Genomic DNA, 23043 nt, shown 5'->3' with positions numbered 1-23043 from the left:
TGTTCAGTGTCAACAGAAATATCGTGGGCTTTGTTGGTGTTACTCTCACAAATAAATCCTTGTTCCCATACAACACATGTGTTAACATAAGTAGTTTGCCATTTTTTTCTGTTTCATTGGGCTCATATGCTGTGTTCTAATGGATAAAGTTCCATTGTGATTTAATCCCAGCACAATGATTGGATATATGGTGTATACCAAAGCATCATGTATTATTTATATAAAAACTGTGGCCTTATTCTTATTGTGTTCATAAATAAAATTTACTAAATACCATCATGACTGGAATTCTTTTCAAATTTAATTGCATTATCCCAAATTACCTTTTGAATTTCTGTGGGTAAGGTGCCGCTTCACCTTCTTTTATAATTGTTGCTACCACTGATTGCATCCACAGTTGAGCCTGGATACCACTATCAGCTGGAGAAACATTGTTTTGGGCTGCATCAAGTGCATCCACAATCAGTTGGTGGTCCCTTTCATTCTTTCCCACTGAGGCAATGCGTTAGATAGGAACCATTGGTTAGTTCCCAGTGATAACAAATAAAGACTGTAGCGGGTCTTCTAATTTGTTTAAATCACTTGTGCGCAGTTTATTTACTAATACTTTGGCATCTATGGTATTTAAGACACCTAATCTTGTCCCTGTGATAGGAGTCACAGCTCTCCTTGTTTGTCTTAGAGAGGGGAGGGTTTGCCCGTGTAATTATGCTAACCATCCTGCATAGGACATACTTAGGAACACTGAACAGATTGGTTTGTGGAGATACTAATTTGCATCAATAGTTCTACTTCTTTAAGAGACCATGATGGATTAAATAACACTTGTTGTTGGCCTGTATTTTTGATCATATATGGTCCAATTTCAGAAATTTGTGGGGATAGTTTTCTTATCCTTTATGATCAGGGTGGATGTTGTTGTACTAGGCTCAGTAATGTCTATTTTAAATTTTAATGATAGTCCCATGCTATAATGAGCCCAGAAGCAGACTACAAAACCTGGTTGTACTAAGGTAAAATTGTACCACCAGTCCAATCTTTCAGAGGCACAAAGGTTTTTTTCTTTTGCTGTTGGGTATGATGTAATGTTGTACACAGAAATCTGAGATGTCTTCTCAGGGGTAGGCCCATTGATCATCCAGCATCCTGTTTTAATTTCTTTCCCTGCTGTTCCCCAAAGTCAGGGAGCTTTATCATCAGCTTCATCTTTATCCCAGCTCCATTTGTTTTCTAAGTAGATTTCAGTTGCATGCATGACTATGGTGGAAAGGTCTGTCTACCTTACCAGATTCTATTTTCGTACTCCCAGTGTATTTATCGTGATATTGAGACCATGGCCACTCCAGGGTTCTTTGACCATGAGTTAGGAGAAGCAGTGTTGTTAGGGTTTGGAATGGTAACACGAACACAGCTTTTCTATTTGCCATCCTGCAGGGTTCTGTAAGCAAAAACAGTCTTGTTGGGGAGTCTGAACAGGATACCTCATTAAAAATAGGGAAAAATCCATTATGCACTAATTCTTTGTTTTGCACCACTGGTATTGGTAGCTTCCCAGGCAGGTGGGCCATGAGGTTTAGTTAAGGCCATAGGCACAGTGCTGATGGGTGGTAGATTGACTATTACAGACTGTCCTGACTGTCTCCATTCTGGGCTGCCAAAACAGCTGCTCTTATTTCTCCTACTTGTGAACTGCCTTCACCACCTTCTACCACTTGTTTGCCAGTGGTAATGTCTAATGCAACAGCCTTATATTGCCATTTACCATTTACTCTTCTTTGCTGAAGTATCCATAAACCAAATATTTTCTGTTGCTGTACCCTCAGTGAGGGGAAGTGCATCCAGAATGGATGAAGGTTTAAAAGGCTGTTGTAACATTAAAGGGTCTATGTTTATGGGCATCTGCAATTTCAAAACCTTAATGTGTCCTTCAATTATATTGCATATTTTGTGCAACTCCTGTTAGGTAGGCATACCATTTTCTCATGGTGGGCTTTTGTGCAACTCCTTCTGGGAATTTGGGATTGATTCTGGTAAATTAAATGATTGCCTAGTTTGCACAGCTGCCCCTGATGTATTTTTTTCAACTTGTTTAAGTGCTTGGACTAAAGTCTTATAAAAGTCCCTTTTCCCATTCAGAGTATTGCTGTTCTGTTTCTTTAAATCCAGTTAAGCTAAACAAAAAAGGTCATATTGGTCCATCAGGGCCTGTTTGGAACAGGTTACAGTAAGTAGTTTGTTCAGCAAAACCCCATTTGGCTACAGTAGGGTCACAGATGTGTACTGGTTCCAATGACTGATGGGCTTTTAATTCTTCAATTAAGAGTTTTGACAGCCTCTTTATGTTCTGATTTCCACTCAAGGATTTACCTTTCTGTGAGTATAATGGATGGGAAATGATAGAAAACAGGTACATGCTTCCTCCAGTATTGTGAAGTTCCCATCAGTTGTTTTAACTCCTTCATTGACTGGGGCCTTTGAAGGTCTTTGATTTTTTTCTTAAGGTATCTGGAGAAATCACTGCATTGCCTGCTATCCACAAAGTACCTAAAAATTTTAATACTTGTTCCCTACCATTTTCCACGTGGAATATCAATTTCTGCTTTATTTAGTGCTTGCATACTGCTGCTGCTGCTTCTCCCACTTTCTCAGGGGAAGTTCCTCCAGTAAGAATATCATGTATCTATATGTACAGTTTCACATCCTAGTGGAGTGACACTGTCTGTAGAAGTTCAGCAAGTGTGGCATGAGTGATTGCGGGTGAATGTTTATACCCCTGTGGCTGTCTGTTAAAGGTATAGTGTATTCCCTCCCAAGTGAAAGCAAACTTTTTATTCTCCTCCTTCAAGGAAACCATAAATAACAATAACCTAAATGTATTATTATTCAGGGGTTGATAATGAACTGTTACACGCCACCTCCTGTCTGGCTTTCAAACTGGCTGGACAGGTTAAATATATGGAGGGGTGGTTCTAAAGATAATTTGTTGTTTCTCCAAACAGGCTATGACTTCAGAAATGCCACTTCATTTCTGAATGCGTCATCAGAAATTAGGTATTGTGGTATGGCAGTAATTTTTGTATCAGGGAGTGCAGGGGCTGCATGCAGCACACACACTGTAGCCTCCTGATTTCTGCCAGGGTTGCAATTGATGTTTGAGCCAAAGGACCACACGCTGCCATGCGGCAGGTGCCAGGTTAATCGGCTTAAAACACGAAAAGCTAAAATATTTTTGTGGTGTTTTTTAACTGCAAAGCAAGTAGCCACCATGTGCTGCTCACTCAGGAGCCATAGATTGACCTTGGCAATTTGACACACAACGCTCACTCCATTCACACCAGTAACCTCAACTCTTTCCCATCCAGATGGATTAATTGCCCAGACTTGGCATCTTGTTTTGTTAGCATTGAAATTTGTGCTCTGCCTGTCTATTAAAAACGTCACTAATTGTCATTGAGAACCAACTGGAGTAAAAATGTGTGGGTCATCATCACTTATCCACTGATAAGCCTCTGCTTTCTGGACAGGCAACCCCAGTTGCCTTCCAGACATTACCGGTTTTGCTACAAGCCCTGCAGTTCCTCCCTAATGGGGAGGAAGGGGTTGGTAATATCCATTTTTAGGACTGATGCTGTAGGAGTTGAAATAAACTCCTTCCTTTCACTGTTACCTGGAATGCTTTGATCAGACTGAAGATAAAACCATCAGGCTGATCTTCAGTCGTGGCTCTGGGAATGCCTAGGGCTAATGCATTCCTCCATAACTCATTTCTCTGTTCTTGAGATTCTGTCTGGGATTTTCAAAATATTTCCTTTTGATCTAATTTCTGTTCACTGTTTCATGGGTCTTACCTTATGATCTCCACCTCCGGGTTTCAGGTTCTGGTTTTTGGCTGGTGCATCATCCAAGCCCATTTCACCCCTACAGTTAGCAGTGCCATGTATTAATTCTGTCCATGTAGGGGGTTGCTTGCAGGCATTTTGAGCATTATCACCTAGTACCTTGCAGATAACTCCTTTCTCTTTTCCATCCTTTCATCCTTTGTGCAGCCCCTAATTACTTTTAGGTGCTCTTCAAGGGCTTCCCAATTATGGCAGTTGTCATGAGCCCATTCATCTGAGAAGGTGAGACTTCTGAGATTCACTCCATGCCCCTGTAAATAATCAGTGAGTGATACTACTTGCCATCCTGCCAACTATGCCAATTAGTCGTGGAAAGACAGTGATGTGCTTCACTCACATGGGAGAAGCAGCTATATATATACTCTTATTGATGTGAAACGGTGAATTAACACAGTTCAGTGGTAAATGAGACAGTGGTTTAACTAGATTTGACAGCAAGGTACAAGGTACTGCACAGAGGACGGGTTCAGACAAAGCTGTTTGGGAGACCCTCCCATTGAGTCATGAGGTTCAGAGAGGACCCCCTTGCGTGCTAAACCCCTCAGACAGGAGTCAAGGTGAGGTTGCACCCAGAGTTAGTCCTAGACTCGGTCAACAGTTCATGCGTACAGGATTACATATGTGCAGTCAGTCCTTTATATCACTTAGGTGAGCTTACAAACTTTCGGTGCATTTGCTCCCAATTCACTTACCGAGTATCTGATGCGATAAGGAATCTCTCCACCTTGAGGAGGACCCTTGGGAGGTGCATCCCTACTCAAGGGGAACTGCCGGTGTCCAGCCGGCTGCCATGCAGGAGGGCTCCCGGCGCCCTGGGCTGCCGGGTGTGTATAGAGTAAGGTGACTGACTTATATTTGCGTAGCAGCGGGATGTCTGTGTCACTGTGCAAGGTGGCCCTTGGCTACTGTGTTGCCATCCGAGTCCCCAAAGTCCAGTTTCAGCCAGATGCAGCCATCATGGCTGACACTGGTGGTCATTGCTTAAGCAGAGGCAGGGTAAGTGGTGGGGAAACGCACAGCCACAGGTGTAAGCCTGAAGAATTGGTGCAGGGCAGTTGTCATTAATCCTTCTTCCTCCTTTCCTGTCCAAAATGATTTAAAGGTACTGCCTGAAGGAATCCAAACATAGCCAGTGTGTTCTTTTGGGATGAACAACATAATTTTCTTTAACTGCTAAGGCTCATGAACTCAGTTTCCCCTACTTTTTGCTTGATCATCAATAGTAAGTAACTTAAAAGGCAAATGAGGCCCTCAGTCACAGGTCTTCAAGTCATGGTTTTTGAAACGTGTAAGTATGGGAGAGAAGGGAGAGAAGAAGAACAAGAGAGAAGAAGTCTTTCCAAGGAAAGTTCTGGTGCCATTCTAGAGAAACACTTTCAGGTGGTAGGCAGAATAGTTTAGTCAAGAATTAATTTTTGCTGGTATGTAGGGATGATAATTGTGGGTATTTTGGCCCTACCTGTCTCTGCTTCTTCTCAGCAAGAAGACTGATATATTCTGTGCACTGACTTCTCTAGTTCGCTGTACTTCCATGTTTTATTACCAGTGAACCTCTGATCCAAGATTAGCTTTTTTTAAAGTACTTTCTGAATTTGTAAAGTAATACATGTAGTGATGTATGGTAAACAGTAAATAGATTATAGTAAACAATATTATCTCAGGTATCTTGTTTCTGCTGGCATTAAATTACAAATGTGTGTAAGGGGGAAAAAATCTTTCATGGTAGTTTCAAAGGCAAATACAGTTTTCATTGCTTCAGGAGAAGAACTGCTTTTATAATGTGGTTTGCTTAGGGTTTTTTCTGTTGTTTTTATGCTGTAGGTTACACAAGAGGCAGGAGAATTTGTGATCACTTTCCCATACGGATACCATGCAGGATTCAACCATGGTTTTAACTGTGCAGAGTCAACAAACTTTGCTACCGTCAGATGGATTGATTATGGAAAAGCAGCAAAGCTGGTAAGTCATATTGCAGAAAACTGATGTGTAAGGAAGTCTTCCCTGTGTTATTTCCTTTGTGAGAATCTGTGGAAACCCATGAAAAAGGGAGAACTATTGGATCAGGTAGTACCTTATACTGCCATTGAAATGTTATTTATAGTTGTTATTTTTATAGTGGTTATTATACTTTCAGTAATGTGTATTCCTCTAAATAGTGAGTTTGCAGCTTAATGTATATATTGTTCTTCAAAACCAATTCTATTTATGAATGTTTTTCAGTTGAAGATACATATACTGAGGTTAGTATATATGAAGAGAGCTGACTTCTGCTCTTAAACCTCCTCTAAGCTCTACAGTTTACGAAAGCACTTTATTTAAATGAGTAATTTTGATATCTGGAAAGAAACATAAATAATAAATTGAAACAAAGTCTAATGAAACAAGATTAACTTTTCTCATCTTTAATGTCATCACATGTCCTATAGTATAAGATAATAAAGGAACTGTGAACTCAGAGTAGATACTTTCATGTTTTAAAATGAGGTGTGTTTTACGCTAGACTGAAATTTTGTTACATGGCATAAATTTTTTGCTTCTTTTCATGTACGGCATGTGAATAAGTACACAAAATCGAGAAAGTGTGCAACTTAAACAGAAGTTTATTACTGTTTTTCAATATTGTGTGATTTTTATCAGAAGTGTGCCTTGTGTAAGCTTTGGTTAGTATGCTTCCAAAAATGTTTAAGTCAGAGGCATGTTTTGCATTGGGTTATTCTTCACTAAAAAAAAAAAAATCAATAGTGATTTGCTTGATATGTTAGCTAATAAGATGATATGGATTAAAGGGCAGTATCAGATGTGCAAGTTTAACAATTATGTAATGACAGTGAACTCTCATTAAACACTTGGAAGACCATCATGAGAAAGTTCTCAAATAGTGGAAATTTATGATTCTAGCTAGTATGGATTGTTATTATTGTTAATAATTTGTTATTGTTAATGAGAATGAATATGTTTCAAAGGGAAAAAGTTTATAAATACTTTTTTTCCATGTGCTCTGTGTGCATACACTAACTAGTGAAAGTATTGAAAACATCAATATGAATCTAATGTGTTCAAGCTGTTCTTTAATAAGAAAGTTGTTTGTAATAGCCAACAGGTAAGGTGTTGACTGTAGAGTTAATAAACAAAAATAAATCTATATATTTGTTAGTTTGGAATGTCTGCAGATCATACAGTGAAACAGAGTTGAGAGGAATATGGGCATGGACACATAGGAGTTAATTGTAGCAGGTAAAACTGTCCTGGATTTTGAAAGATATAAATGTGCTGCTGCTCTAAAATTGATTCAGCTGAACTTTAAGAATGCCAGACTTTATCTTTGGATGTAGCAAATTTGAGGTAGTGATACCTGCAGCTACATCCATTTCAGTATACAGGCTTTTTATTTCTTATGTTTTAAAAAATGGTATACTATCTGGTATGCAGCTGCCCCCGTACAAACTATTAAATGTTTTATGCCTCCAGCCTGCCTCTCAGTTATTGTATGATACTGTAAACTTAATCATAGAATCATAGAGTCATTTAGGTTGGAAAACACCTTTAAGATGATCGAGTCCAACCATTAACCTAGCACTGCCAAGTCCATCACTAAAACATGTCCCTAAGCACCACATCTACACATCTCTTAAATACCTCCAGGGTGACTCAGCTGCTTCCCAGGGCAGCTTGTTCCAGAGCTTGATAACCCATTCGGTGAAGAAATTTTCCCCAATATCTAGTCTAAATCTCCTCTGGTGCAACTTAATGTCAGGTTTAAATTCAGTGGAGTTTGAAGATAATTTTTTAAAGCTAATGACATTTTATTCCTTTACACCACTCCAAAAGTGCTTCTGAAATTCTGAATTTCTAGCTATGTAATCTTGGCATATACACTCTAAATACAGTTTTATTTAGTCAAAATTCTCTAGCATATACATAAAGCTTTCAATTTAGGACACTGAATTTTGTGCTCTGTGCTTATTGCACATAAAAGCAGTATTATATATAGTATAAGAAATTAAAGTAGTTCTGTGGTGTCTGCAGTTGAATTTAAATGTCTGAAAAGGTCAAAATGGCAGCTGAAGCAATAATAACTAGTCTCCGTCTATAGAGAAATCTTAGATACCGTTGTCAAATGTGAACTTCAGTTTCTTTGGCAAATGGTCAGTGCTTAATGTTACTTGCTTATTTTTTATTTCTTACTACCAAAAGAATGAGATTTAAAATTTATTTTTATTCTCTTTTAAAATGAAAAATAACATGCTAGGAGGTGCTAATAGTAGGATTTTTTTATATATATATTTAAAGGAAATGTGTAAGAAGAGAACTAGTAGAAATGTGGTGAAATGATTCTTCCTAACACTTATATTTGTTTATGCAGTACAAGTAGGGTAAACAAGTCAAACAGAGGAAGTATTATAACTGGTTATCTGTTCTTAAATTTTAATTACATGACACTTTGAAAGCACACGCAAGTCGTGGAGCTCTTGCCAACTGGGCATTCTGTTTCTTGGTGATGGTGTTTCTCTAGAAAAATGTGAGGATAGCTATGATAAAGCTAATCACAACCTCAGAAAACTTCCTGGAAGTATTAATTAAAAAAGTTAAGAAGTCTATGTGCCCAAGGAATACTGATATTTTAATAAGTTGTATTTTCAGGTCTCGTAATATCATTTAAAAGAAAAACCCCCATCACACAACCTTGCATTCCCATTTGTCATTTTTCAGAGTACTGATGTTGTGTTTGACTTACCTTGTGTCTTTATGTGGTATGTACAAAAATTTTAATTGAAAAAATATTTTTGGATCCCCTAGTCCCCTGTATTATACTGCAGAAATTGTCTGTGTCAGCAAAATGCAGCAATATCTAGGTCAGTTCGTTGCTGTATTCTCCTTAGAGAATATTGTATAGTGATGACTGATTGCAGTCTTCCTATAGGAACAGTTTTATCTTTACAGAATGGTTTCTAATTGCTTACAGCTGGATATCTGTCTGAAAAAAAGGAAAAAATCCTGAAGTACAGTCAATATTCACTCTTCATTAATTTAAGAAAAAAAAAATCAAGCAAAGATTTCCATTAAAGTTGTAGTAAATATTTAGGCTGCATGATGATACTGCTTCCTTGCATGAAATGAGGTGGTGTTAAAGAATCTGTGAAATTGCAAATGTTAAATCAGAGATCATTTAGACCCTCTGTACTGGAAACTTTGGTTGAACACAGACTATGGATACAAATTCCGAATATTATTTTCTGTCTTTAAAAATGCTAAATTTGTGATCTTGGTTTCAATATGTGTACCTTAACTACCTGTAGTAGTTGAATCCTGGGAGCAGGGATGTACCTTCCAGCTTGTTTTCTAGAGTTTGTACAAGACTTTCACTCAGGAGGTGGCATACGAAAAGTAATACCAGGTGGCACCTCCAGCATGCTCTTTGCTGCAACTTGGCTGCTGCTTTGAGCTGTGTTCTCACTTTTGGACGGAGCTAAGCAGAAGTAAAAAACAGATTAAATAAATAAAAAAAAAGAATAAAAAAGAAAACAGTAGAAATCGAGAAATAACAGATACACTAAAAGTCCCCCAGCTACAGGAGAGAAATAGTGTAGTTTTTACTGTCTTTTTTCACTGGCAATAACACACAGGAAGAGAAATGGGAGCTACTGGTGAAAGGAACAAAGCAATAACGCTCTCCTGAAGATGCTTGGCAAATGGGTGTAGTGCAGAGGGATGTTGGTGAATTGCTCATGTATGGTAATGGTGGGACTTAAAGAATCCAAGGGTAGGTAGTGGTTAGCTCACAAGTACTTTAGTTGCTTGCTGTGTTCTGTGAGGATGATGCACTCTTAAGCTTTAGATATTCTTAATCAACATCATCATCCTATAACTTTCATTTTTTTGAATGCTATTTATTTTTGAAAAAAAAAAAAATGGTGCAAAATAAGGGCCAGTAGGATATTTCTTCAGGCTTGTGTGTATTTTGCCATTTTCCTAGTGGAGCTACGTTTATTTGAGTAGGCTGGAAACGTGAAGTTTTGTGAAGTGCATTTTGAGTTTCTTTACTCCAGCGCATTTTGGTACTGTCGGTAAAGCAGATGAGCTAGTGGTGATTAGCTTGTATGTTTTGTAGGTATCTACTTTGATTTGTGCTGAATAGATAACTTGTGTACTGAACAAGGGGTGAGGTTCAGTTATTAGAACTGGTGAATAGAAATATTTACAAATAATTCTTTTGTGTCTAATAAAATTTTTCTGAAGCAGCTGGATAAAAGACACTTTAGTCTTAGAAATATCTGCTATTGGTAATGTTCATTAGCTGCAGGGTGGGACACCCTCTGCCCCCACCCCCAAATATATGGATCATCTATGTTTATTGAACTTACCTTTTTATCTGTTGTTATTTCTAATGAGTGCCAATGTTGCCCTCATGCAAGGGTTACAGTGCAAGAACTCTTGCTTATAGGTGCCAAAACTCAGTCATGATTTTTACCTGTCTAAGTTTTAGCTCCAGCATATGGGTTCAATGAACTTTATGCACCCTAATTTGATACTGAGAACCAGGTCCAGATTTAAATTTGCAATGAGATCCTGTGTTTTTTGTGTACAGGCAATTTTTTATTTTCTTTCATAGAATTCTGTTTTTTCCTTGCTCCAGTTTTGTAAATATTTGCACAACTTAGATGTTGGCAAATCAGTTCCTAATTACAGGAATCCCCCTAGAAAGCACATTCTTTGACCTCGTGTAGAGCTTCTGGAGTGCATGGTCCCACCTAAGCATGATAGGAGAAGATAGTTCACAGAACAGAGAATTGGGTTAAGATGGAGGCTGTCCAGGAGATTGGTGATGTCCATAGGGTTCAGTCAGGGCTTTTGAATTTTTCTTTATGCAGTGGTGAGTATTTTAGTTTCTGTCCTTCCATTTTCCTCTTGTCACTGTTGAAATCCCCACACTGCCCTGTCTGTTGCTCTTCTGAATTCTTATGTCAAGAGTCTCTCACAACTCTCCATCTCTGCTTGCCCAAATCAATACCCGTACCTTCAAAACCTTTCAGAGAAGGCACTGGCATTTCCAAATACTGCTCCCCTTGCTCGCTGTGTGTTTTGTGGCACCACTTGGTGACTTTCAGTATAAATGCATGTAAACTTTGCTGCCTTCTATCAGGGATAGAGTCACACTAAGTGATTTTAATAGTCATTGTAATGATTCTCTTGTATTGCAGCTCTTTTTAAGATGTGATTTGTTTTCAGATGCTGGTGCAGGAGAGCTTTTTGTTGTTTGACTGATCTGTAGAATCTGAGGAGAGAAGCCTACCAACCTTTTCTGCTTGAAACTCAGGCTACTTAAGTATTATTGCTCTCTTTCATAAAATTAAGTCAGTGATCACTCATGTGTTCTTCAGTGGCAGCTGCTTAACAAAGTGTTTTCTGTGGATAGGTTAGATCAAAGTGCTGGCCTGTAGGTTGTATTTTTTCCCTTTGGTGGGATGAAGTGCAGTTGTTTTGATGTTAGGTTTGATGGATTTGTTTGCCACTGCATTCATTAGCTTCACATCAAAAAACTGACAGGCTGTTAAATGAAACTTTGGCTTAGATTTTCAGCTTGACTGTTTTGAGACCTTTGTGAAGATATTTGTTTTTGTGCTGCAGCAGCCGCAAGCAGTTATGACTGTTTTAAAGGGAGGAAAAGTTATTAAAATCCTGATTTGTTTGGGTAAAAGAGAGTCATTGTCTTGAGTATAGCCATGTCAAATTTATGCTATCCAAACAATATATTCACTGTGAAATACGTATTGAGACATAATATGTATGACTCTAAATGATTTTATCAGAGAAGAAAATAATCTTACCACACAAAAGCACTTTTCCACCTCTCATAATTTATTGAGGTAGTAATTTTTTCTATGAGGATTTTTCAGGTTGCTTTTGTACAACAAAATATTAGTCATATGTTTAAAACAAAAAATAAAAATTCTACTAAATTGTATCATTATTATTGTTATTACTATTATTTTTAACTATGGGTGGATGATTTAAAGGCCTAGGCTTAAAAAGTACAATGCTACTCCAACAGCAGTGTTTTAAAACTGAATGTCAAAAATAGCTATGTGCTTAAGCTTATGAGTGATTCTCATTTATTTTGCTAGTTTTAATGAGGTACTGCTGTCAAGGAAACTTTTTCTTTTAAAACATGGCATGTGGATACATTTGATACCAGTCTGCAATGATAACAGCATCATTCAAGATGTACAAATCAGTGTTTTTACTTGCTGGAAATCATAACTAGCCACCTTATATTACTGACTTGGCTGCTAATAAAATCTTACAAGGATTCAGGAATCAGTTATGCTTTCCATTTATGGTCCTGATGTTAGTGAACCACTTCAGAACAAATCCTGTGCATTCAGCAGTTTGACATTTCACTTCATAATTGTAGCGCCACTCTCAGCTTTATAGGTGTCATGGAGTATTCTCCTTTATTTTTTTAATGTTTATTTCTTTTATATTGACCTGTTACTTGTCTTTCGTTTTTGCCCATCTTACTGTCATTGTCTGCTGCCTCTGTCTGGTTCTTACATCACAAACTCATCATGTCTTGAGAACAGCAGACATTAACATTTCCTGCTGTAAAATCTATTACTGTAATGGGGAGATTGTCAGTCTCTCAGTGGGCAGTAACTTGCGCACTTCTAGATGTCTAGTGCCGTGACATCTTGAATTTAGAATTTTAATGGTTTTAGGAGTAGAAAGGAATAGTAATAATCACAATATTTTTACTTATAAATGCAAAAGAGAGTTATGTTCTGTTGTTGTTTGTACCTTCCCAGTTTGGTAGAGCAAATGGTTGTAAGTTTGTAATGTGAAACTTCATTGTGTTTTTGTGTTTTCACAGTCTGTGCTACACTATGTGCAAGTACTGTTGTTATCTGAGAGTAGCGTATTCTGTGAATCTGAAGCTCAGTGTTGATTCTCATGAATCTTTTCCTAGACAAACTTTTTTTTTTTTTGTGATGCTACAGTATGTGTGACTAAAGTTATGCATGCATGTTTCTGGCACAAGGCTGTCATGCAATTATTAAATAAAAATAAAATCAACAGTACTCAGTTGGGTTTTTTTTGTTTTGGTTTTTTAAATGTAGTTTTGACTAAGTAAGGGCAATATTCCTTAAAATAAGGCTTTAAATGTTGGAGTACCTTCTGGCAACTTTGAGTGAGTAGAAATGATGGAACCTAATTTCCCTTTTGATTTTTGTTTTCTAAGTGATATTGTAGTTTTTTATATGATCAAAGTAATAAACGAACCAAGTTGGCATACTTGGTGGATGTTTAGAAGTTCTTGTTTTATAGCAGCTTTTACTAAATGAGGTAATTTTTTTCATAGAAAAAAAGTCATTAATTTACAATATATGTACCTTTTCAGGATATAATTTATATGAAATTTTGATTAAATCAGTACAGTTTGCCTTTCCTTATTTTTCATCAGAATGCAGATTATGATTATCCTTCATTACTGAGGAAAAACTATTGTCAGTAGGTACCTTTCTATCCATATGTTAATGCCCTGGTCTGTAAAGAGAGCTTATTTTCATTCCAGTTTTTTCAAGAAAGAGGAACTTGAAGTACAAAATTATTTTCATAAATTTGAGGTTCACAAGATAGACTCTCTGGGCTTGAATCAGTCTGTTGAAACACAGGGGTCCAACACCATTTGAGACTGCTTAAGATATTTTGCCTTGCTCTGTCAAGCCGGAAGAATACCAGTCTCTGTGAACCCAGTGTTTGTATTTAGAGTTTGAGCAGATGTTACAGATAACAGAAAGTGGTTCAGGTGTCAGTGTATGCCCAGGCAATTGAAGCGAGCCATCTGTCATTGTATTCTCTTACTTATGCCTTTTGCATAAGTCCTAAAAATTAACTGTGTTCTCCTACTCTAAGAGACAGTCAATTCTCTAGCCTGACTAGAATAATTTTGTATTTTGATACTGGGAGGCGACCTAGCCTGATAGGCAAAAGGATGACTTAAGTGTTAGGGTTCCGTTTCCTAAAACAACCCCATCCCGATCCCCCCCAACCTTTCTCCTCATAAACCAAGCCCTCGCCCAACTTATGGTGAAGATGCCACCATTTTGACTCACGAGTTGACTCAGAGAGGTCATGTCTTTGTGACGTACCAGCTGTAGCAGTTAATTCTGGTGCCTAGGTATTGCTGATAAGTGATGCCCTCCGGGTGGGCTAGTGCTGTAAGAGTGAGATTTGCTTCTGTTCCATGGATTTTATAGTAAATTGCTTCCACCAGAAGGAAGTATAGTCTCAGAATACTAGAAATCGTTCTGCTGGTGTTCTTCCATGCAGTTTCTGTTGCTCTCTGACATTGTCTGGAGCTCAAACGCTCAAACCAACACACCTCCCCTGCCCCTTCCCCCCCACCCGCCTTTTTTTAAAAAATTTCCTTCTGTTTTTGTCTTTTTCCTCTCTTCTGTATATAGAGACAAAGCTTTGTATGAAGATGGTTTTCACTTGATTAACCTGTTTATCTTCTGGGACCTTCTACAGGGTTCGCCTCTACTGGAGGTGAATCGCTCCTGCAGTTGCTGCCAGGCTCACTAGGTTTGGCTTAGGGCAAACATACTGTGGAGATAAGCACAAACTTGCAACTTTTTCTCTGTTTTTCTGAGAGTCTGTGGGTTATGATGTAAAAATAAAGAAGAAAAGTTGAATAGCAGTATTGTAGATTTGAAACACTCGTGGCTTGCTTACTTTATTTCAAAGACACTGTAACTATAAATACACAATTGAAAATCCCTGACTTAGTCTGAGCAGTAGAGGACGTTTGTATGAATGAATAAGAATAAATTATATACCCACATCCAATGGTAACTCCACTAGGGTAAATAAACTGTAGGTGTTACTTGTAGTATAACTGAGCTTATGCAGCCTAGCAGAGATGTGAAATTTGAGCTGAACATGGGAAGATGCCTCAGCTGCAGGTTTAGTGTCACCACTGTGCTTGCTGCTTGAGTGTGTAGGACTTGTTATATGCTACTAGTTAAGAAATCTTAAGGTTTAAAATTCTTGAAAGGATCTTAAATGATATATATAACTTGTACTGGTTTGATTTTAGATAAAACCCGCAATAAAACATATTACTATCCTTTACAAAAAGGAGGTTATTGAAGTGTATTTTGAAATAATTTTCTGAAATGTTTTGAAGCAAAAGAAGTTGAATGAAGACCTTGGTGGCTAGTGTTGGTTGTATTCAGTTTTTAAGGTTTGTCTTTCTGCTTGAAGCATCAACTAACCACTTGGAAGCTGTCAGGAGAAAACGTAGAATCAATCAGCTTGAAGGTGTCCTCTTTCTCCAAGGGCCACCTCTTCACTCAGTTACAGTATTAGAACCAAAGAAAAAGGTGTATTAATGCTTTAGATAAAGTGCACTTTATGGCTTATTATAAGGCCTTCCACGCATTCTTAGTATGAAATACGTTACTTCATTCTTTTGTGAATTTATAACCAATATAACCAAATAACTTCAGTTAACATTCTCTGTTTGTTCTCTGTATGTAACAGGGTCTCATATACTCATCACCCTCATCAGATCAGTTACAAACTTTTACATCTTAACAACCAAAACACATGATCTTGCTTTTACCATGTGACATCCCATGTGCTTGGGATTCCGGGGAAGAATTTTTAACTGGAAGTTTCTGTTGCAAATATGTATCTATGTATCTATATATAAAAAGATGGATTGCTCTAGGGAGCTAGGACAGTGCCTGCTTTAGGGGGCAGTCCAGTTTGAAGTATCCAAAAAACGTCTGAATGAAAAATAAAACTTTATTCTGTCTGTCTTGGTGTCATTGTGCTTATGTCTGGATCTTCCAACCCATTCCAACTAAATTATTTCAGTTACTTCTGCGTACTTTAACAGAGGAGAGTAAATGCTGTGTTTTGGTGGCCTTTTCAAACTATGTTGATAACACAGTGTGTAAGAAAGACAGAGAAGTCTTGAGTATTTTCATGCCTCGTTCTGGGTGTGGTGGGGAGAAATATGTGATATACATAGAGGAGAAATGTAGTTCGAGTACTGCAATTTTGCTTTGTTTCTTTTCAATACCTTTTTTACTATTGCTGCTTCCAATGAATCAAGAGAGAGAGACTGTAAAAATTTAGTCAAAAAAGGGAAAGCTACTATCAAGAACACCACCCCCCCAAAAAAATTCTCTTCTCTATGTTCTTCTTCCTTTTTTGTGTAGATGATGACAGACACAAGATTTTAGAAAAAACCTAGATAGGATGGCATTTAGTATGTCTACTGAATGTCTTTGAAATTGACTGTGAGCTAATTCCATGGCAAATATGTTTGAAGTTAAAAGTAATTCTAATACTTTATTGTAGATCAGATGATTTGCTGGTTTCTGTGTACTGTAGATGTATGTATTAATGAAATATTTGAACTAACCAGTTTTAAAGGAATTTTAATGCTGGAATTAAAATTACGTTTTAATAAGAAATTATGTCCTAGGTGATGCTGTTAATGTTTTGCGAACGTTATTGGATAGTTGTCAGAGTGGGTAGTGGGACCTAAGGGAGCCTAGACATAACACATCATGGCGAAAGCCTTCACAGATAATTCTCATTAAAGAAAATCTGAATTTTATATATGATCCCTGAAAGTGGAAACTTTAGAAAAGAAAACAGGAAAAGCTTTTGTAGTTATATGTCTTCTTTGTGTAGGTGAGATATCTGATTAGATGTGGCTTCATGATGTGTTGAAGTTTTGCTGATGGAATTCGATGTATTTAGAAGCTGTAAAGAGTGCTGCCTTAGCCTGTTTAATTAAGCGAGTCTCACATCTGTTCTCACTTCGTCTCTAAGGTGCGAGTATAGTTGCAATGGGGTGGTAAGAAAAGGATAAAAAAATAATGTGCTAGAGCTTGCTGGGTGTAAGAGGAAGAGAGTTTTCAGTTGGTTAAAATAGACAAAAGAATTAAGGGGTGGCTCTCGGGGTTACTGTATTTTAGACAAATGTGATGCTGGGTAGAGGAAAGACAATGTTTTTTACTGCAGCGAGGCAAAGTCTAACCGTTACTAGAAAATCCTCAGGAAGACAGTGAAACAAACACAGATAGCTGACTTCAAGTCTGTACATCACAGAACTACCTATTGTATCTGTGATTATAAAGCAAGTTACTTGGAGGCGGTGGAATTATTAAAATGCTTTTGTCATGAAAAACTGTTAAAGAAATAGTAACAGCATTATGACAAATGTCAGACTTGGGAAAAATCTGGGGTGATTCTAAAAATAAATGATGGATTACACATTAAGCAGTTGTGACATCAGGATGACAATAAAGAGTAATGAACAGTAAAAAAATGTATGTTTTGAAGTGGGACACCCTGCATGGAATATAGCTGCAAAGAGAATAGTAAGAGGACTAAAACCATAATGTGCTAGAATTTGCAGGGAGTAAGAGAACATTTTCTTTTCAGTTCTTGTAACACAGGCATTTACAGTCTGAGTTAACTTTGGTGCAGCCCTGGTTAAACTGAAAGCGGCATGTTCAAGTAATTTACTGAAAAATGACACAGGACTTCATTTTTAGATTTTTATTCTATCTCAGTTAAATTGTGATTTTGTCTAAATTGCAGGTTTTGTGAGAGGAAATATATCCTCCACTTAAGACAGAGGAGTTGCTACTACTAATAAGACAATATTAAACTATTTGGTATGACTAAGTCTATAAAACAGCAACTATCTTCAACTCAGTTTTGGAAATTCCTCTGCTGAAAACAGAGCCAGAGTGTTTGTGGAAAAGAGGCATGAGGATCTGTGAAATGGAGAGAGAAGAAAAGTGAAGGAAAAAACTGAACGTGAGAGCTTTAAGGGACTGAGCGAGATACAAACAGAATTTCTGTGCTTGCCATTCCAGTGCTTTTTTGCTGTTTGCTTGCTCTTGGGTATAGGGGATAAATATTTTTGACCTGTGTGCAAATGGGTTAATATCAAAGAAGTATTTGCTGGCATGATGAATTTAATCTCTTACAAGGAGTGGTCTCAAGTGTTGTTTAGTACTCTGAACAGAAAGAATTAGGGCGTTAAAAGTGGCACATTTTTTTGGCACAAACCCAGAAGTATTTTGTTGGAAAAGATAAGGTAAAAGAACAAGATGTTTAAGTTTTAGACTGGACTTCAGTATTGTGGGAGAGGAGGATGGAGAATGTCTGAAGAGAGATGTATGAGAGGAGGATGGAGAATGTCTGACCATTAGTGATGGGAGATAAGAGAGAGGAGGAGGGAGAATGTCTGAACAGAGATGTATGAGAGGAGGGTGGAGAACTTCTGATCTGACAGATGAGAGAACAACTGGGTATTGTGAAGGAAAGTAAGAAAGATAAACATGGTTATCTAGTAGTCAAAAGTGGTTTGCATGCTTGTAGTGATATATAGCTATGTAACTGCATGAATGGTTTCTGCCCTGAGCCTAGTGGTACATACAGCTGGAATTTGTATCCAGACTCAGAGATACAAATACGACGTTATCTGTACAAGGAAGTGTCTCTGGTTGCATCACAACTGGAGCTTGTGCCTTCATATGCCACAAGAATAATAACAAGATATTGGACATTTTTGCAGTGCAGAAGTACAATGATAATTTGGGGTGGCTGTGCCTTTAAAATCTGCCTGTGTTCATTTTTGTCCAGAGCTGGAGAGGAAAATTCTTGAGGTTTTTTTCTAAAGCTGGAGCAAGCACATTTAAAATGAAGTTTTCATTGAGCTTGGTAAGAAAGGAGGAACTAATTTGTCAGTCAGGTGTCACTGTGTTGTTAGTAAAGGTCTGTATTCTGCATAGTTAAATAAAATTGTTGGTGCCTTAATAATCGATCTTTGTATGCTTATATTGCTATTCATAACTATTTGGTCCCCACAGATCTACACTCTAATCCTTGTTAAACTATTAATCTGTGTGCAGCTAGCCCTACTGATCAAAGTGTTTCCAAGTTTGACTTCAGGATCTGACCCTTTTGTAGTGCGGGCTGCAAAAATAAATCAGTGCTGTATCCTGGAGAAGTCAGTTCTTGGATGAAGTTGCATTATTCTGCGCTTGTGCTTCCTGATGAGGTTGAAGTAGCTGCTCCACTCAATGAAATGCTTGGCAGTTCTTAATGGTTTTTAGAAAAAAGGTGCTCCTGACAATGCAACTTTAAAATGCGTATGGGCTCAGAGAATGTGTGCAGTTTGTGTGCATTTCTGACTGGAAACAGATCAAATCCTGTTTTACTTCTTTGGTAATCTCTGATTTATTGACTTTACAGAAGTTGTTCTGCGTTTACCTATGTACCCTACCCCTGTTTGCGTTCAAGAGAGCTGGTGCACAAGAACTGTAATTGTCAAGTCCAGTCTATTTAATCTTTTTTTATGTATGTTTAAGGGTTTTGTTGCTCTAGAGCTGTTCCTCTTTTTCCTTCACATGCTGCCTTCCCAAACTGAAAGTGCAATTTCTACAGTAATCTACAGTTTTAGGAAACTGGGGGAGAGTTCTGTTACTTGTAGAAAATGTTCCTTGACATTGTAGAAGTTGTTCTCTTGCTTTGGGCAAAGCAGGTAACGAAAAATTCTGGACAAGCCTGTTGGTTTTCCGACTGAATCATATACAGTCCTGCAGGTTTGATGTTTGCAGCTAGGGACTAGGCACTCAGCACAAGAGGTATGCTTACAGGGCTTTTCTTCCCATAATGCTCTTTGCAACAGCTGTTAATAATTATGTGTGGTTTACTTATCACTACTTAAAGTTTATAAACTGCTTCAAAAGCATTCTAATTAAGTTCGTTCTTTTCAAAATAGTTTTCTTTCCAGAATCATTGGTTTATTCATAATTGTTATCAAGCAGTTCTCTATCATTTGTTTAAAAAATGAAGTGCCACGTGTAAAAATGTTTCATGCACATTTGTAGAATAGTAATCAACAACTCCTCATATATAACTGGATTGAATGGCAATAATGTTTTCAAAACAGGACAGTTTCATAGTTTTTCTGTTCGTAATCTCTAAATCCCGAACAATTTGTAAAAGAAAAAAACCAAAACCAAAACCATCCCAAACAATTTAGGGTATCTTGTAAAAGAATTTAGGGCATTGGTGTCTTTTTAGGAAATTATTGCATATTTGGATTTTTTCCCCCCCTCTCTGCTTACAAAGTGTTCAGAAAGAGTCAGCATTAATCAGTAAATCTGAACAAAGAGGTCATGTACAATCTGTAATTTAAGAGATTTCAGTAGCATATCTTTACTTACAATAATTGCAATGTTACCAGTAGAACAGGTGTATGGTTTGCTTTGCCATATTTCTGCCCTTTCCCTCAAATAAAATAAAAAGGTGGAAGTTCATTAATTATATTTATCAGTTTCTGATGGCCAAATCATTGAAAGGAAGAATCTTAGAAAAGTTGTCTAATCTTTACTGCTATGTGCTATAGATCTTTGGCTTCTGAAATACAGCACTATACCAGGTGTTGCAGGAGAGAAACAGATTGCAAACTTTTAGCAAATCATCTCAATATTTGTTTCTTAAGCTTAGAAACATGCAAGAAACACCCAAGGCACACATTTTACACATTATAGAGGTGTTTGGCGGTTTTTTTTAATTTTTTTTTTTTTTTTTTAATACTGGTACATGTTAGAATCTGGGGAGCCTTTTCTATTTGTTGTAGTGGAGAATTATGTGTATTATATTATCTTTGCTTACCATTTTAGAATGACATTCTGGATGTCTCTTCTTAAATCTTCACTTTTTCTTCCTTGTTATAGGGTATTCTGCCTGGAAAAGAGTAAAATCATCCATGGTCGTCTCGTGACTGTGGCTGAAACATCCCTGCAGTGCTTCAGAAGCCCTTTCCCCTTCTTCCTTTTGTGGTGTTGATAAACTTATTAGTTGCTTGACCTTGCAGACCTAGTCTGTCAGACTTCGTAAGAGAAGCTGCCTCTCAATGTTATAAGCGTTGTGATTACTGAATCTGATACTCAAAATTATATGGTCTTTGCTTTAGCTGGGGTACAATTAGAATTTATTCAGAGGGTTTTTTTCAGATGAAGAAAACTTTCAAAAAATCTAATGCTCTTGAATTTCCCGTATTTGTGTGGGGTAGAATATGGTAATAAATACCAGAAAATCTGTTCTTGCAGCATTTATGACCCAGGTAAATTAAATGCTAACATCTTAATACAAGAATGATTTATTTTATTTTATTTTTTTAAGCTGCTTTGGCGTAGATGTATTTTGACAAGCTTCTACAGCTAACTAAAGATTTGTATTTCTGATTTTGGAAGGTGCTGAGCACATTCAGGTCCTGTTGACAGCTAGCATAATTCAGCATCTCCAAAAAGCAAGCCATTTATTTAATTTCAGACAGAATTTTAGTGTTGTTAATGACTACAATGTGTCTCCTGCGTCCTTTTGGCTCTGCAACTTTTATGAGAAATGCTACGTACACTTTTGTTGGCAGATTCGTGTTTTCTGTGAGACAGCTCTTCTGCCGTGTACTCACCGGCTTATCTTGCAAGGGGGGAGAGGTGATAACTTCAATAGAACCATTCAGCTCCTTTGTGTAACATGGGCCACCATAATCAAATGGGCAGTGATCATTTAGTGCATTTGTACAGAACCAGTCTGGAGAATGAAGTAGATTTTTCTTCCTCTGGCTTTGTTGCTAAACTCCAACATGTGACAGAATCAGTATTTTGTTTCATAAAAATTATGTGTCTAGCACATAATGGCTAATTTAGAATAATGTGAAATTTTATTGACTGCTGTGCTGCTTATAAAATTGTTACAAAACAGTTTGAATTGGAAAAGCTTTGAATCCAAAGAGAATAAATTTCATGTGAATGCCTTTAATTAAATTTTGCTTAATTTAAATAATGTAATTTGTATTGATTATGCTGCTGCAGTTCATTTGGATTTTTATTTTTAATTAAGATTCACTAATCTTGTTTTACCTTCCAGAGCTATTCATAAAATTACTGTGAAGAAAATGCATGTTAATTAAATTAACACTTACATACATTTATTAAACTAAAATCAGGCCATATTTTTTTTTTCTTTGTGAAGGTATTGTTTCTTGTAAGAAATATTGCTATGTATAACAATCCAACTTTATTCATACTTTTTTTTTTCCTGAGCAAATCCATGTTCATATTGTCCTATAATGGTATAGGTGCTTCCTTTGTGCTTCCTCAGAGGTTGCCAGCACTACCTTCGGAAGCTGCTGGGATGATTACTGAAGTGCAGCATAATCCTGTTATTTCCTTCGGCATCCTGTAACTTTCTCTGTGTTTTCTCCCTATTAGCTGGTGTCTGTGCATCATTGGAACGCAGTCTCAAACGTGGATGACTTCTTAGTAACTTTCTGGTGAGAAAGTTGCCAGCTTATAGTACTGCATATGTTAAAAACAATCTAGAATGAAAGACTTGCTGTATTAATTGAGACCATTAATACTGTGTTAAGGCTTATTGCTATATTACTGGATTCCCCCCCCCCCGCCTTTTGTTTAGATCATTAGCAGTTTTGAAAGAGAGTTTAATATTTTTTTGAGCCAAGACAGGTGGTATACTTGCATTTATTTATGTGTGCAGTGATAAACATGCAGTTTATTTTTGCATATTTTGCATTTATGTTCATGTGAATAAGGAGTCATGCAGAAGATTCCTAAAAATGTTGAAGGGCAGAGAAGCTGAGTGGAAAGCAGGGCTGTAGAGCTAATCGCCTGGCAAATGCCTGTACCTAACACAGGACTGGAAAGCTGAAGACACTGAACTAGTTGCGTTCACAGAGGTATTTGCAAGTATATGTGAAAGACAGAAACCTTTCAAGTGATAGCCTCAAACACCAGGTTTTGAACTAAATTCAGTCAGAAAGATTGAACTATTGTTCACTCACTAAGTAAAACTCTTTTTCTTGGAAAGAATTACTTAATATACTGGTAACATAGTGGTACTATGTTAGTTCTGTCATACGTTTTATCGTAAGTGGAGAGCTTATCACTCCCTACAGATACCTGAAAGGAGGTTGTAGCAAGGTGAATGTTGGTCTATTGTCCCAAGTAACAAGTGATAAGAGAAGAGGAAATAGCCTCAGGTTGCACCAGGGGAGGTTTAGACTGGGTATTAGGAA

At 37.3% G+C, this 23043-nt stretch overlaps 1 protein-coding gene across 5 annotated transcripts in view; it reads left to right on the top strand.

The window, feature by feature from the left end:
* Positions 1-23043, top strand: part of KDM4C (lysine demethylase 4C) — a 304693-nt gene that overhangs the window by 70329 nt on the left and 211321 nt on the right. For 4 of the 5 annotated variants that reach the window (XM_055790391.1, XM_055790390.1, XM_055790392.1 and 1 more), the window contains exon 8: positions 5721-5858. In XM_055790391.1, coding sequence (XP_055646366.1) covers positions 5721-5858 — 138 coding nt within the window. Of the gene's footprint in view, positions 1-5720; positions 5859-20680; positions 21739-23043 lie in introns of those variants that run through there. The other variant, XM_055790394.1, reaches the window with a different exon arrangement.

This window comes from Falco peregrinus, chromosome Z (genome assembly GCF_023634155.1).
Source record: "Falco peregrinus isolate bFalPer1 chromosome Z, bFalPer1.pri, whole genome shotgun sequence".
Taxonomy (NCBI): Eukaryota; Metazoa; Chordata; class Aves; order Falconiformes; family Falconidae; genus Falco; species Falco peregrinus.
This window is presented reverse-complemented; position numbering and strand designations above follow the sequence as displayed.